The sequence below is a fragment of the Microcaecilia unicolor genome, chromosome 4 (genome assembly GCF_901765095.1).
Source record: "Microcaecilia unicolor chromosome 4, aMicUni1.1, whole genome shotgun sequence".
Lineage (NCBI taxonomy): Eukaryota > Metazoa > Chordata > Amphibia > Gymnophiona > Siphonopidae > Microcaecilia > Microcaecilia unicolor.
In genome coordinates, this window is record NC_044034.1 from 215,626,067 (window position 1) to 215,641,919 (window position 15,853).

Below are 15,853 nucleotides of genomic sequence, written 5' to 3' on the forward strand. Positions count from 1 at the left end.
GTGTACAAAAATACATTCACAATTCAACAACCCCCCCCCCCAAAAAAAAAAAAAAAACCAAGCTAAAATAAGTACAATAAAAGCAATACAAACTTTCAAATCTCACAAATTTTAATCATAAACCTGGGTAAACAAGTAAGCTTTGAGTAGTTCCCTAAACTCAAGATGTCTCAATTTTGCATAATTCTGCTTGGAGATTATTTCAAAGGTGTGCACCCTCCACATAGAAGATTTTTGATCTAATGTCTTCTAATGTCTTTTTGTGTATGGTGTACAGCGCTGCGTATGCCTTGTAGCACTATAGAAATGATAAGTAGTAGTAGTAATGTGATCTGCTAAGCTGGGATGGGGCCACGCCTGCATGAAAAACACTCCAGCCAATGTCTAGCTACGCCTTTGGTGAGCCCTATCTATGGGCTGAAAGCAGCTATAAAGTGACCCCGCATTTAATGCAGTGATATTTTATGGATCCAAATCCTCACATTATTTTGGGGTTTTCTACTGTATATCAAAAGTCAATAAATAAATAACCAGTTAAGTACTGACTCTGCCCTTTTTCCACCCCTGGACCACCCACTGAATAGCCTGCAGATTAGGTGGTTAGCACTGATTCTCAGTGGCTCTATCCAGTTAAGTGCTGCTGAATATTACTGTTCAGCCCTACACAGGCGATTTAACCAAGCAGGAGTCCCTCTGCCTATTAAATCACTTGACTATTGACCCCATAAAGAACAGAAAATAAATAAGAGGCAGTTTTGGGGTTCTAGTGATGCTCAGTGTTGTTTCTTATCATATTGGGGTAATTTTCTATTGCCTGCCTATGTGCAGAGCTGGACCTGCCACTAAGGAAAGAGGGAATGGGACTTGATATGCCACCTTTCTGTGGTTTTTGCAACTACAATCAAAGCAGTTTATATAGTATATATAGGTACTTATTTGTACCTGGGGCAATGGAGGATTAGGTGACTTGCCCAGAGTCACAAGGAGCTGCAGTGGGAATCAAACCCAGTTCCCAAGGATCAACATCTGCTGCACTAACCACTAGGCTACTTCTCCACCAAGGACAGCAGATTTTGTGGTGCAGTAGTGTAGCTCTGTTGCAGGAGAGAACACTTTGAGGCATATTTTCAAAGCACTTTGGGAGGCTAAGTTCCATAGGTTTCTATGGAACTTTGGGAGGTTAAGTGCTTTGAAAATGAGCCTGTGAATCATCTTTCCTTCCCTACCCCCTCATGCCCCCCACCTTATCTCCCATTCCCTATTCCCTCATGCACCCCCATGGGTCCAGCATACCATCTCCCTTTCCATACCCCTCTATGCCCCCCAACCCTAGTCCAGCATCTAATCTCCCCTTCTCTACCCTCTCACACACCCCCTGGTCTAGGATCTCATTTCCCCTTCCCTATCTCCTTCCGCTCACACCCTTCCCGGTCCAGCATCTCATATCCCATTCTCTATCCCCTCACGCCCTTCTCGGTTTAGCATCTCATATCTCCTTCCCTATCCCTTCACTCCCCTGCAGGTCAGCATATCCCTTCTCTATTCCCTTACTCCCCCCCCCCCCCCCCACCCCCAAGTTAAGCATTTCATCTCTCCTTCCCTACCCCCTCACTCCCCTCCAGTTCAGCATCTCATCTTTCATTCCTTACCTCTTTATGCTCCCCCATCCACCATCTTATCTCCCCTCCCTATCCCCTCACACCCTCCCTTTCTACCACCTCAACTCCCCTTCTGTACCCCTCATGCCCCCCCCCTTGTCCAGCATCTTTTCTCTTAGTTACATTAGATATTTCATCAGTGTTTGATGCAGTTGATCATGAGTTACTGATTATAAACTAGAAGCTTTGGAAATTGAAGGAAATGGATTGACATGGTTTATTTCTTTCATAAGAGATAGATATTTTCTTGTAGAATTAGATCAGGATGTTTCTGACTGGAAAAAGGCTATTTCTGAGGTTCCTAAGGAATCTCACCAGTATTATTTAATGTCTATATGCTTTCTTTGTATAGATTGTTGACTGGTTTGGGAGTGTCCTTTAAAATTTGTACACACGATATTCAATTTTTTTCCCTATTTCTGATACATTTGAGGCATCAATTGATTTTTAAGGATGTGTTTACAGACAATAGAGACTTGTATGAAATCTAACAGACTAAAGATGAATGTTTCAAAGACACAGGTATTAATACTCTCCTATTCGTCATCTGCAGAATTTCCTATGAATTTTACGTTGGGAGATGATGTTATTCAAATTAACTGAGAGATTAAATACTTAGGTATTATGGTTGATTCTTCTTTGTCATTTCAATCAAAAATTGAAAATGTTGTGTAGGTTGAAAGGTTTGCTATCTGATTCATATTTTAGAACTGTTTTACAGTCATTGGTGTTTCCGTTATTTGATTATTATAACTCACTCTTTTTGGGTTTGCCATCATATGTTTTGAAAACACTTCAGATGGCACAAAGTAAGGCAGCTCAACTTATTTCAGGGATTTTGAGGTATGGGCATGTTTCACCAGTATTACGAGAACTTCATTGGTTACCTCTGAAATGGAGGGTTCAATTTAAGGCTTGATTTGAAGGGCAATGCATAGGGATATTTTGATTCCTTTAGCTACAGTTTTGCAGCTTTACTGTTCACCTCGTCCTTTAAGGTCCAAAGATAAAATGTTGTTACATGTTCCCTCTTACAAGCAGAGCGCATTAGAAGACATTAGATAAAAAATCTTTTAGGTGGAGGGTGCACGCCTTTGGAATAATCTCCCAGTAGCATTACGCAAAATTGAGAGTTATCTTCAGTTTAGGAAACTACTCAAAGCTTACTTGTTTACTCCCAGTCCAGCCTCTCATCTCTCCTTCCCTAACCCCCCCCCCCCCCCAGTTCAGCATCTCATCTCTCCTCCCTTATTCCCTCACTTCACCCCAGCTCAGCATCTTATCTCTCCTCTACTGTCACGAAATGCCTAGTCACCCGCCTGGGGTTACCCCCGCAGCCACTTAGAGGGTCTATCCCCAGCACAACTCAGGTCCACCTACACCTGCCACTTGTGCTGTACACTAGCACCTTCCTTCTACCGACTGGGTCACAACCGCCTCTGGGTGAGTCTCCTGCTCTCCAGTTATCCCCAGTGATTTCTAGGTTACCGGAGCCACACTCCCAGTGGTCCCACAGTTCCCAGACAGCACTCACAGACCCAACACACAAACCATCAGGATTCTTTAATCAGTTCAGACAGGCAGAATGAACAAATAATTGTGTTTATTCTCAGAACTTGTAACAGTGGACAAAAATGTGCAATTGGCAAAGAATAACAGGTAACTGAAATATGAATCAATTATAACACTAACTAAGCATTTGCATACTGGCTAAACAGTACCTGGGCAGATCAGGACATATAATTGTTCACAGAGCCTTCGCAAAGAGATCTGTCTCTTTCTTCCAGGCTAAGACTGAAGCCAACAGTCAGCACTACTGGGTAATTTTAAACTCCAGGCCAATCAGAGCCCAGTCAACAAGTTTTAAACGTATACTGCTGCTTGCTTCCTCCTTGTGTTAAAGTAAAAGAACACATGGTTCCTTATAACAGCTTTAAGCATAAACATGTAACATCTGTTGACCAAATAAGAGAAATACACTTCAGACATAATTAAAACTGGGAAATATCCTATACATTTTGCTTGCTTAAAACACACTTTTTTCACACCTTCCCTACCCTACTTCACTCTCATCTTTCCTTCCCTACCCTACCTCACTGAGTCCAACCTTTCCCCCCTACTTTTCCATCTATGAGGACTGCTGCCACCACATCACACCTCTTCCCAGGATCAAAATTGCAACGGCACTCAGTGTTACAAGGGACCTTTAAGCGCAGGCCCACTTTCAAGTGCTACCACATCCCACTGTCCGACACAGTTTCCTGTTAGAGGGAGGGGGGACATGGCAACGCTTAAGTATGGGTCAGTGCTTAAAGGCATCAAGCAGTGCTCAGTCCTTTTTCAGCTTTGGGCCTGGGACGATGGCAGCGGTGGTGACAGGGGTAAATGCTGGACCTAGGGAGAGAAGGGAAAGGGAGATGACATGCTGGACTTAAGGGGGTTAGGGAAGGAAAAACGAAATGCTGGCCATCTGAATGGGGTAGGAAGAGAAGGAAAGATGTTGACCTCTTGGGGGAATTAGTAGGGGAAGGAGAGATGCTGTCAACCTGGAGGAGAAATTTTGACTACACTCCTGAAGGAATCCCATGGCAACTTCTTCCATCCCTATGGAAATCATGTGATCCCTATTCTCGTGCAACTCTCTATTTGAAAACTGACCACTCTCTCTACTTCTGATCACAGGTGCTCTTTTTGCTTATTGAAACTGCATACAATTGGGTACATTAGGGTTTTTTTTCTGTCCTTGGAGGACTCCTAATTTGTAGTTTTGACAACAGAAGGTTAAGTGACTTACCCAAGATCACAAGGAGCTGCAGTGGTATTTAAACTGATTTCCCCTGGTTCTTAGTCCACTGCTTTAACCATTAAGCTACTCCAGGGCCGCCGAAAGACTGAGCCAGGCCCAGGGCAGGGCCGCCGCCACCCCCCCCCCCCCCCCCCCCCCCCAGGATCAACACCACTTCTGCCCCCCCCCCCCCCAGGATCGCTGTTACTCACGTCGTGCATGTTCAGTTTCAAAACCGAGCATACGCAACCTGAGAGGAAAAGCAGCTGCTTGGCAGGCAATGCAGCAGAGTGAAGAACAGCGCTGGAAGAAGACTTTTTCTGGCAGGGCCTAAGGACCCTCGCCATCCAAACCAGAGGCCCTGGACCGAAGCCCTGTGTCTTCTCCTCCCCAGCCTCCAAAGGGGGCCAGGCGCCGGAGTTTTTTCTCTCCTGCTTCTGTTGGGATGCGATCACCTGTGTCATGTCAGGAGCAGGAGAGAAAGAGAGAGAGACCCCGGCACCGAGCCCCATTTGAGGCTGGGCCTGGGGGAATTTTGCCCCCCCCCTGCACACTCCTCTCGGTGGCCCTGGGCTACTCCACTTTTTTACTCCCCCACCCCCCCCCCCAAGAAGTGTAGCCCTAGGTGACTGTCTATTCTTGCCTAATGGTTTGCAAGTAGGTGTAAGGAGGGGAAGGAGAGATGATGGCCACTTGGAGAAGGGATAGGGAGGAAAAGGGTCAAGGGGAGATGTTGGACTACAGGAGAGGAGGGAAGGGGATATACTACATTATGGGTGTAGGGCTTTCAGATGCCCCTGGAGAGAGGGGTTTGCATGGCTGAAGGTTCACCTAGGGTATCAGATTCCTTGGACCAGCCCTGCATGTGCGATGTATCCAAGTTCTTTAGTGCCTAGGGCTCTGCTAAGCACTTTCCAAAGATTATTATGGGCACGATATTCAGCTAATGACGGGCAGTGTGTTTGCTGTCCACTGGCAGTGTTAAACCCGGATCTTCAATGCTGTCATTGAATATCCAAGTTTATTTTGGCTGCTAAAAAATTAAGCAGCTATGCCGATATTCAGCACTAACTAGTTAAATTTTTAGTGGTTAAAGATAGGACTGCTATTTTAAGTAGTCTATTTTGACCACTTAACAGCTGGTTTGGTGCTGAATATCCACGCCTAACTGACTATGTTGTGAGATGGAGAAGGGTAGATAGTGGGGTTCCCCAGGGGTCTGTGCTGGGACCACTGCTTTTTAACATATTTATAAATGACCTAGAGATGGGAGTAACTAGTGAGATAATTAAATTTGCTGATAACACAAAGTTATTCAAAGTTGTTAAATCGGAAAAGGATTGAGAAAAATTACAAGAGGACCTTACAAGACTGGGAGAGACTGGGCATCTAAATGGCAGATGACGTTTAATGTGAGCAAGTGCAAAGTGATGCATGTGGGAAAGAGGAACCCGAACTATAGCTACGTAATGCAAGGTTCCACATTAGGAGTCACCGACCAAGAAAGGGATCTCGGCATCGTTCTTGATGATACATTGAAACCTTCTGCTCAGTGTGCTGCGGCAGCTAAGAAAGCAAATAGAATGTTAGGTATTATTATTAGGAAATGAATGGAAAACAAAAATGAGGACATTATAATGCCTTTGTATCGGTCCATGGTGCGACTGCACCTCGACTATTGTGTTCAATTCTGGTCACTGCATCTCAAAAAAGATATAGTGGAATTAGAAAAGGTACAGAGAAGGGCGACGAAAATGATAAAGGGGATGGGATGACTTCCCTATGAGGAAAGGCTGAAGCGTCTAGAGCTCTTCAGCTTGGAGAAAAGATGACTGAGGGGAGATATGATAGAGGGCTATAAAATAACGAGTGAAGTTGAACGGGTAGACGTGAATCATTTGTTTTCTCTTTCCAAAAATACTAGGACTAGGGGGCATGTGATGAAATTACAAAGTAGTAAATTTAATACAAATCAGAGAAATTTTTTTTCTTTATTCAACATGTAATTAAACTCTGAAAATTGTTGCCAGACAATGTGGTAAAGGCAGTTAGCTTTAGCGGGGTTTAAAAAAGGTCTGGATGGCTTCCTAAAGGAAAAGTTTGTAGACCATTATTAAGTTGACTTGGGGAAAATCCACTGCTTATTTCTGGGATAAGCAGCATAAAATGTATTGAACTTTTTCAGGATCTTGCCAGGTATTTGTGACCTGGATTGGCCACTGAAACAGGATGCTGGACTTGATGGACCTTTCGTCTGTCCCAGTGTGGCAATAGTTATGTACATATGAGATATAGCTGGTTTAGTGGCAAGCTGCTAACCAGAATATTCATGGGAAGGTAACCGGTTATCTCCTGCTGAATATCCGCAGTTACAGTTACAGCTAATTCACTTATAGCCCACTGTCCCCATATAAATAGATCACAGCGGATTACAGCAAGAGTCTAGAATACAATAGTCTAGGAAGTTAGATGTACTTAAACCTAAACAGTATCATAAGAGAAAAATAGATAATAAAGTTAACTGCAATCAATTATTTCTTAGTCACATATATCTGAAACAACAATGTCTTTAAGTCTTTCTTAAATATAATATAGTTAGTTAGAGTTAGTTAGTTTGTTATTGCATTTGTATCCCACATTTTCCCACCTTTTTGCAGGCTCAATGTGGCTTACAATATAAGTTGTAAATTAACTGGTATACATTTCCAAAATTTAGCAGCTTGAAAGGCAAATTAGAAAAGGTTCAGAGAAAGGTGACGAAATTGATAAAGGGGATGGGACAACTTCCCTATGAGGAAAAGCTGAAGTGTCTAGGGCTCTTCAGCTTGGAGAAAAGACAGCTCAGGGGAGATATGATAGAGATCTGTAAAACATTAAGTGGAGTAGAACCGGTAGATGTGAATCGCTTGTTTACTCTTTCCAAATATACTAGGACTAGGGGGCATGCAATGAAGCTACAAAGTAGTAAATTTAAAACAAATTGGAGAAAAACTTTCTTCACTCAATGTGTAATTAAACTCTAGAATTCATTGCCAGAGAATGTGGTAAAAGGAGTTAGCTTAGTGGGGTTTTAAAAAGGTTTGGCTGGCTTCCTAAAGGAAAAGTCCATATACCATTATTAAAATGGACTTGGGGAAAATCCACTGCTTATTTCTAGGATAAGCAGCATAAAATGTATTGTGCTTTTTTGGGATCTTGCCAGGTACTTGTGACCTGGGTTGGCCACTGTTGGAAACAGGATGCTGGGGTTGATGGACCTTTGGTATGTCTCAATATGGCAATACTTATGTACTAATGTACTTATATAATTAAAACGTTTCTTTGAAGTAATACCTTGGGGACTCAGGAAATCAAATAATGACAACTTTCAAAAGTTATATAAATAACTCGCCAATGTGTAATGCACAAGATAAATCATTTATATTGGAACTTGTCCAAATGCAATTTTCCATAACAAGCTGCTGCTCCTTGTGATCTTGGGCAAGTCACTTAACCCTCCATTGCCTCAGGTACAAACTTAGATTGTGAGCCCTCCTGGGACAGAGAAATATCCAGAGTACCTGAATGTAACTCACCTTGAGCTACTACTGAAAAAGGTGTGAGCAAAATCTAAATAAATACACCAGTGAAGCTTAACAAAGTAGGCAGTAATTCTATCTGCTTTCTTAAGGGAAAATATTAGGCTTAAAGCCACATAAGTACATAAGTAGTGCCATACTGGGAAAGACCAAAGGTCCATCTAGCCCAGCATCCTGTCACCGACAGTGGCCAATCCAGGTTAAGGGCACCTGGCACGCTCCCCAAACGTAAAAACATTCCAGACAAGTTATACCTAAAATGCGGAATTTTTCCAAGTCCATTTAATAGCGGTCTATGGACTTGTCCTTTAGGAATCTATCTAACCCCTTTTTAAACTCCGTCAAGCTAACCGCCCGTACCACGTTCTCCGGCAACGAATTCCAGAGTCTAATTACACGTTGGGTGAAGAAATATTTTCTCCGATTCGTTTTAAATTTACCACACTGTAGCTTCAACTCATGCCCTCTAGTCCTAGTATTTTTGGATAGCGTGAACAGTCGCTTCACTTCCACCCGATCCATTCCACTCATTATTTTATACACTTCTATCATATCTCCCCTCAGCCGTCTCTTCTCCAAGCTGAAAAGCCCTAGCCTTCTCAGCCTCTCTTCATAGGAAAGTCGTCCCATCCCCACTATCATTTTCGTCGCCCTTCGCTGTACCTTTTCCAATTCTACTATATCTTTTTTGAGATACGGAGACCAGTACTGAACACAATACTCCAGGTGCAGTCGCACCATGGAGCGATACAACGGCATTATAACATCCGCACACCTGGACTCCATACCCTTCCTAATAACACCCAACATTCTATTCGCTTTCCTAGCCGCAGCAGCACACTGAGCAGAAGGTTTCAGCGTATCATCGACGACGACACCCAGATCCCTTTCTTGATCCATAACTCCTAACGCGGAACCTTGCAAGACGTAGCTATAATTCGGGTTCCTCTTACCCACATGCATCACTTTGCACTTGTCAACATTGAACTTCATCTGCCACTTGCACGCCCATTCTCCCAGTCTCGCAAGGTCCTCCTGTAATCGTTCACATTCCTCCTGCGACTTGACGACCCTGAATAATTTTGTGTCATCGGCGAATTTAATTACCTCACTAGTTATTCCCATCTCTAGGTCATTTATAAATACATTAAAAAGCAACGGACCCAGCACAGACCCCTGCGGGACCCCACTAACTACCCTCCTCCACTGAGAATACTGGCCACGCAATCCTACTCTCTGCTTCCTATCTTTCAACCAGTTCTTAATCCATAATAATACCCTACCTCCGATTCCATGACTCTGCAATTTCTTCAGGAGTCTTTCGTGCGGCACTTTGTCAAACGCCTTCTGAAAATCCAGATATACAATATCAACCGGCTCCCCATTGTCCACATGTTTGCTTACCCCCTCAAAAAAAATGCATTAGATTGGTGAGGCAAGACTTCCCTTCACTAAATCCGTGCTGACTTTGTCTCATCAGTCCATGTTTTTGTATATGCTCTGCAATTTTATTCTTAATAATAGCCTCCACCATCTTGCCCGGCACCGACGTCAGACTCACCGGTCTATAATTTCCCGGATCTCCTCTGGAACCCTTCTTAAAAATCGGAGTAACATTGGCTACCCTCCAGTCTTCCGGTACTACACTCGATTTTAGGGACAGATTGCATATTTCTAACAGTAGCTCCGCAAGTTCATTTTTTAGTTCTATTAATACTCTAGGATGAATACCATCAGGTCCCGGTGATTTACTACTCTTCAGCTTGCTGAACTGACCCATTACATCCTCCAAGGTTACAGAGAATTTGTTTAGTTTCTCCAACTCCCCCGCTTCAAATATTCTTTCCGGCACCGGTGTCCCCCCCAAATCCTCCTCGGTGAAGACCGAAGCAAAGAATTCATTTAATTTCTCCGCTACGGCTTTGTCCTCCTTGATCGCCCCTTTAACACCATTTTCGTCCAGCGGCCCAACCGACTCTTTGGCCGGTTTCCTGCTTTTAATGTATCTAAAAAAAATTTTACTATGTATTTTTGCTTCCAACGCTAATTTCTTCTCAAAGTCCTTTTTTGCCCTCCTTATCTCCGCTTTGCATTTGGCTTGGCATTCCTTATGATCTATCCTGTTACTTTCAGTTGGTTCTCTTCTCCACTTTCTGAAGGATTGTTTTTTGGCTCTAATGATTTCCTTTATCTTACTGTTTAGCCACGCCGGCTGACGTTTAGTCTTTTTTCCCTTTTTTCTAATACGTGGAATATATTTGTCCTGAACCTCCAGGATGGTGTTTTTAAACAGCATCCACGCCTGATGCAAGTTTTTTACTCTGCGAGCTGCTCCTTTCAGTCTTTTTTTCACCATTTTTCTCATTTTGTCGTAATCACCTTTTCTATAGTTAAACGCTAGCGTACTTGATTTCCTAGTTTCACTTCCTTCAATGCCAATATCAAAACCGATCATATTATGATCACTGTTATCAAGCGGCCCTCGTATCGTTACCCCCTGCACTAGATCATGAGCACCACTAAGGACTAAGTCTAGTATTTTTCCTTCTCTTGTCGGCTCCTGAACTAGCTGTTCCATGAAGCTGTCCTTGATTTCATCAAGAAATCTTATGTCCCTTGCGTGTACAGATGTTACATTAACCCAGTCTATATGCGGGTAATTGAAATCCCCCATTATTATTGTGTTGCCCAGTTTGTTTGCGTCCCTGATTTCCTTTAACATTTCCGCATCCGTCTGTTCGTCCTGGCCAGGCGGACGGTAGTACACTCCTATCACTATCCTTTTCCCCTTTGCACATGGAATTTCAATCCACAGTGATTCCAAGGAGTGTTTTGTTTCCTGCAGAATTTTCAATCTATTTGATTCAAGGCTCTCGTTAATATACAATGCTACCCCTCCACCAATCCGATTCACCCTATCACTACGATATAATTTGTACCCCGGTATGACAGTGTCCCACTGGTTATCCTCCTTCCACCAGGTCTCAGAGATTTTGGACTGTTTGAATTTTTCTCAACAGATATTTTGGTAAACCCAAATAGATAATGTTGCAATAATCGAGCTTGCTAAGAATCAGAGACTCCCACTGATTGAAACAGATCTACTGACAAATATTTGTGAATAACCCTTAACTTTCTCATAGTATAAAATGAACTCCTTACTAAGGGCCTCTTTTACAAAGCGGCAATAAGCCCAATGTGGGCTTACTGTTCACTAGCACAGTCACAAAAATTACTGTTCACTAAACAGGAGGTACCACTGGGCTACCACAGCAGCCCAGCAGTACTTCCCACCTCCGTCATGCCAGCATATCCGGCACTACAAAAATATATTTATCTTTGTAGTGCCGGGGTGTACCTGGCAGTAATCGAGCAGTGCTGAACACTGCCCGGTTACCGCCGGGTTATCACAGTGGCGGTAAGGGCTGCCCCCGAAATGGCCGCATGGCAAGTACTTTACTTGCCGCATGGTCATTTCCTGCAGAAAATAAAGACTACCCTTTTACTAGCTGCAGTAGAAGGGGGCCTCAGCGAACGTCAAAAACACGCACCAATGTCAGCACAGGCCCCCTTTTGCCGCAGCTTGGTAAAAGGGGCCCTAAAGAATTTATCTGATGCGCCATAGATAATATCCAATATAAAACCCAGAATTTTTATAGATTTATCAAGAGCAAAACATTTCCCATCATTCAGCAGATTTGATCTCATTTCTTGATCCTGCTGTGCCCCTATTAATAGAAATTTAGTTTTTTCCTTATTCAGTTTGATATAGTGAGATGACATTCAATTGGAGATAGTAAGAAAGCAATGAGAAACAGTATCAATTAGGGTCTGAAAAGCAGTAGCAACAGGAAATATTATAGTAATATCATCAGCATAAATGAAACTTATGTTACTCTCTTTCTCCAAAATATGACCCAAGGAAGACATAAGAACATTAAATAATACTGGTGATAGCGGTGATCTATGGGGTACCCCTGAAGGTGGGGACCAGCACTCAGATATTTCTTCCTGAAACTTTACACAGTAAGACCGGTTAAGTGCTTAAATGCTATTCGACTATCCAGGGGGACTGTGCATGGGTTTTCTCTAGAACATTTGCTTATTTAGGTACAGTGGGGACAAAAATACCTATAGTTTGTGCATTTCTTTTACTGCAGGCAGAAGAGAGGGAGAAAAAATACATACAGATTTCAAAATGCAATTCCAAGTGCGTACATTACTTCCCTGACCAAAACCTGCCACTGGAATGATCTTTTCTAATGTGGCTAAAAGTGCCCTCATTATGAACCCCATGCAAGTAACAGTCATTCTGAGGAGGGTAAACAGATTTAAATACTTTCCTGCTAGAACTTTTGACTCACCTAGAAATTTCCTTTTGCAGGATGTCTTCTATTTTCTCTGACTATGGAAATGCGCGCTCTGATATATTTGTACTTGTATCTGTATCTTCAGAGGAAATTAATTTCTGTTTCGATTTCTCCAGTGTTATATTGCATGCAGAGTCTGACTTTCATTTCAGTTCTTGTCTTCCTATTGCTATTTTGAAATTATGATTACTAGTGTCTCTGTCTCTCTCTCTCTCTCTCTCTTCCCCCCCCCCCCCCCCCCCCCCACCTGCTTGCCTTTACATACCTTCTTTCTCTCTCCTTCCTTCCTTATTTTTTCTCTTGCTCAGTTCTTCTTATCTTCCTGGCCCTATTTCTTTCATTCCTTTCTCTTCCCTGATATCTTTTTCCCTTTCACCTTTCCATTTTATCCTCTGCCATCATCTCTTCTAATTCTCTCACCTCTTATCTCACCTTGTCTTTCTCCTCTGCCTCTTTCTTTACATCCCCCAGACTTGCCCTTCCCTCCTTTTCTCTTTTCTCCACTTCTTCTACTGTCCATTGCATGCTTCTATCTCATTATTTCTCTTCCCCTGCTCTCTGTCTGTCTTCCTTCACCCCCCATCCTACCTCTTTCATTCTCTCCCTGCTCTCTCCCTCCCAGAAGTCCCCTCCTGTCTTGTAAGCTGGGTGCAGCTAGAAAAGAGGGAACATATATTCCTAGCTTGCCTGGGGACATTCCAGCTTCATCTCCAACAGGGCAGCTTCTCCCACACACCTAAGCTCTTCTCTCCCCTCTGCCTCTTACCACCCTGCCCTAGCACCCACTCCTGCTGCTCCTCATGGAGAACAAAGGCTTCAAAGGGGATACCACCTGGCCCCCCACCCAATGCAAGCACCCCCCAGAGAAGGAGAAGGAGAGGGAGAAGGAAAAGAAGAAGAAAATGCCGACAATGGCCACAAAGACCACAAATCCTGCCACGGTGATTGAGATTTCACCAGACACCACGGAGGTCAACGATTACTATCTCTGGTCTATCTTCAACTTTGTCTATCTAAACTTCTGCTGTCTTGGCTTCATTGCACTTGCCTATTCCCTCAAGGTGAGTGAAGGCAACATAAGACACAAAAGTAGACATGTCTGTACAAAAATAAGTCACATGCATAAACCACAAATGTCTGGAAATGTAACCTTTGTGACACATGTTGAGAGAAAATATACATTCATACAGAGAAGTGCATTCATTTTCAGTATGTTAGGTAGTTATGTTCAACCTGGATGGGCTGTGCTTGAAATGTTACTATAGAGCAGGGGTTAGGACACCTAGCTAGACTGGTTTTCAGGATTCCCACAGTGAATATGCATGCATATTCATTGTGGGCATCCTGAAAACCTGACTGGATTGAGTACCTCTACTGTAGAGTAAGGTAACAATAGATGGGAATCTTGTCCTATCAATTACAGAAAAATACAAAGCACTAGAGAAGCTGGGAAAATGAATTTTAAATGAGAGTCAATATAAATAGCAGAATTTAGCCAAGTTGCTGAGAGTATCCACCACACCTTCAGAAAGCTTTATGGCATTGACCCAGCCAGGAGCACCTGAGTATAGGATCCAGGGCAGACTGCCATGCTGCGCTTTTCACCAACTTTAGAATCATGCAACATTGACACTGTACATGAATTCTGAGAAAGCAAAACTGAAGAGGAACCCTCCAAAGATCAAGCATACCATCATCTTCTTTGTCATCTCTAGTGGTGAGCAGTGCGTGGACTGAAGCCAGAGAGGTGGCAAAAAGGAGGAAGGGAAGTTAGCCTGTGTTTAATCTATAGAAGGTGAGAGACAGGGAGAGAGAGCCCAGTTCAAATCCTATTGCATCTCCTTGTGATTTTGGCCGAGTCACTTAACCATCCATTGCCTCAGATACAACCTTAGATTGTGAGCCCTCCAGGGACAGAAAAATACCTACTGTACTTGAATGTTCTGCTTTGATAGCTTTCAGATGGTATATAAGAAATTCACAGGCCCTTTTACCAAGTGGCAGTAAAAAGTGGCCTGCGGTGGTTTCCGCACATGGGATTGCCACGCGCCAAGGCTGCCTTTTACAGCCACAGGTAAAAATGATTTTATTTCAAGGAGGTAGTAAATGGCCATGCGGTAATTTAAAAATTGCTGTGCAGCCGTTTACTGTTGGAATCCTTACCACATGCTATTTAGGAGGGCTCTGGCAGAAATCGGGCAGCCCCTGGCACTGCCCAATTATTGCCAGGCATGTCCACTCCCCGCCCACTGGCGCTAGAAAATAAAAAAATATTGTCTGGTGCCAGAAAGGGTGTGCGGCAGACCCAGAATGTCTACTGGGCTCCTGGACGAACCCAGCAGTAGGGATGATTTGCCGCACTCAAACCCCACGGTAGCCCTTCCATCGGGTGATAAAAGGGCCCATTACAAAATGTCTGCAGTCTGACTGAGGCATTCCTGGGGACTTCCTCCGTTGGACAGAGCTGGGGTGGAACTGCGATGTACATGTGTATTTTATAAAATATGCAAATACATGCACACCTTCTTTAAAGCAGGTGTGAATCTATGAATTTCACATGAAATTATTCAAAGGAATTGATATTTAATATTTACAAGTCTGATTTCCAATTATGCTGGGAGATGCAATCTTGATTATTTATTTATTTAGATTTTGCTCACACCTTTTTCAGTAGTAGCTCAAGGTGAGTTACATTCAGGTACACTGGATATTTCTCTGTCCCAGGAGGGCTCACAATCTTGGTTTGTACCTGAGGCAATGCAGGGTTAAGTGACTTGACCAAGATCACAAGGACCAGCAGTGGGATTTGAACTGGCCACCTCTGGATTGCAAGACCAGTGCTCTAACCAGTAAGCCACTCCTCCACTTTAAATATTAAATTCTCAGATGAGTGCACCCGAGAGTTAAATGGGAGGGGGAAGGGGAGAGTGGCAAGGTTGACAATTTGCCCAGGATGCCCATCACCCTTGCACTAGTCTTGCTTCCACTATAGTTGACTGCATTGTACCTGACCTGAGGGAGGTTGGGGGAAGCTGGGGGTGTCACTATCTGTAACTCTGTGTGCGGGATGGGGAGGGGAAGCTTACATTGCTATAACCCGTACTGTGGTGGGGCAATGGAAGAGCAAGGGAAGCTTGAAAGAATGATTAGAGTCAGATAGAGGCCTTTAATTTCTACTGCTGTCAGTCCAACACTTTTGAAAAGCACAGTTCTCTGACATCTCAAAGAAATGATCATCCTGCTCTACACAATATATTTATTTATTTATTTGTTTGTTTGTTACATTTGTACCCCACATTTATATTGTTCTCATAGCTAGTTTGGTTCTGGAGAGAAATGATTCATGACAAGTTGTACTATCATTCCTTGAACTAGCATAAGTCATATTCATAGATGATTTTAGGCTCAGGCTTTGTAAATCCTTCTTCAGCAGATGCAGTAAAACATAATCATGCTCTATAG

General features: G+C 43.2%; 1 protein-coding gene across 1 annotated transcript in view; it reads left to right on the forward strand.

Annotated features, from left to right (window-relative positions):
- Positions 1–15,853, forward strand: part of IFITM10 (interferon induced transmembrane protein 10) — a 39,070-nt gene that overhangs the window by 17,983 nt on the left and 5,234 nt on the right. The window contains exon 2 of the mRNA XM_030201237.1: positions 12,700–13,452. Within this exon, the coding sequence (XP_030057097.1) occupies positions 13,192–13,452 (261 nt within the window). The 5' untranslated portion in view covers positions 12,700–13,191. The remainder of the gene's footprint in view (positions 1–12,699; positions 13,453–15,853) is intronic.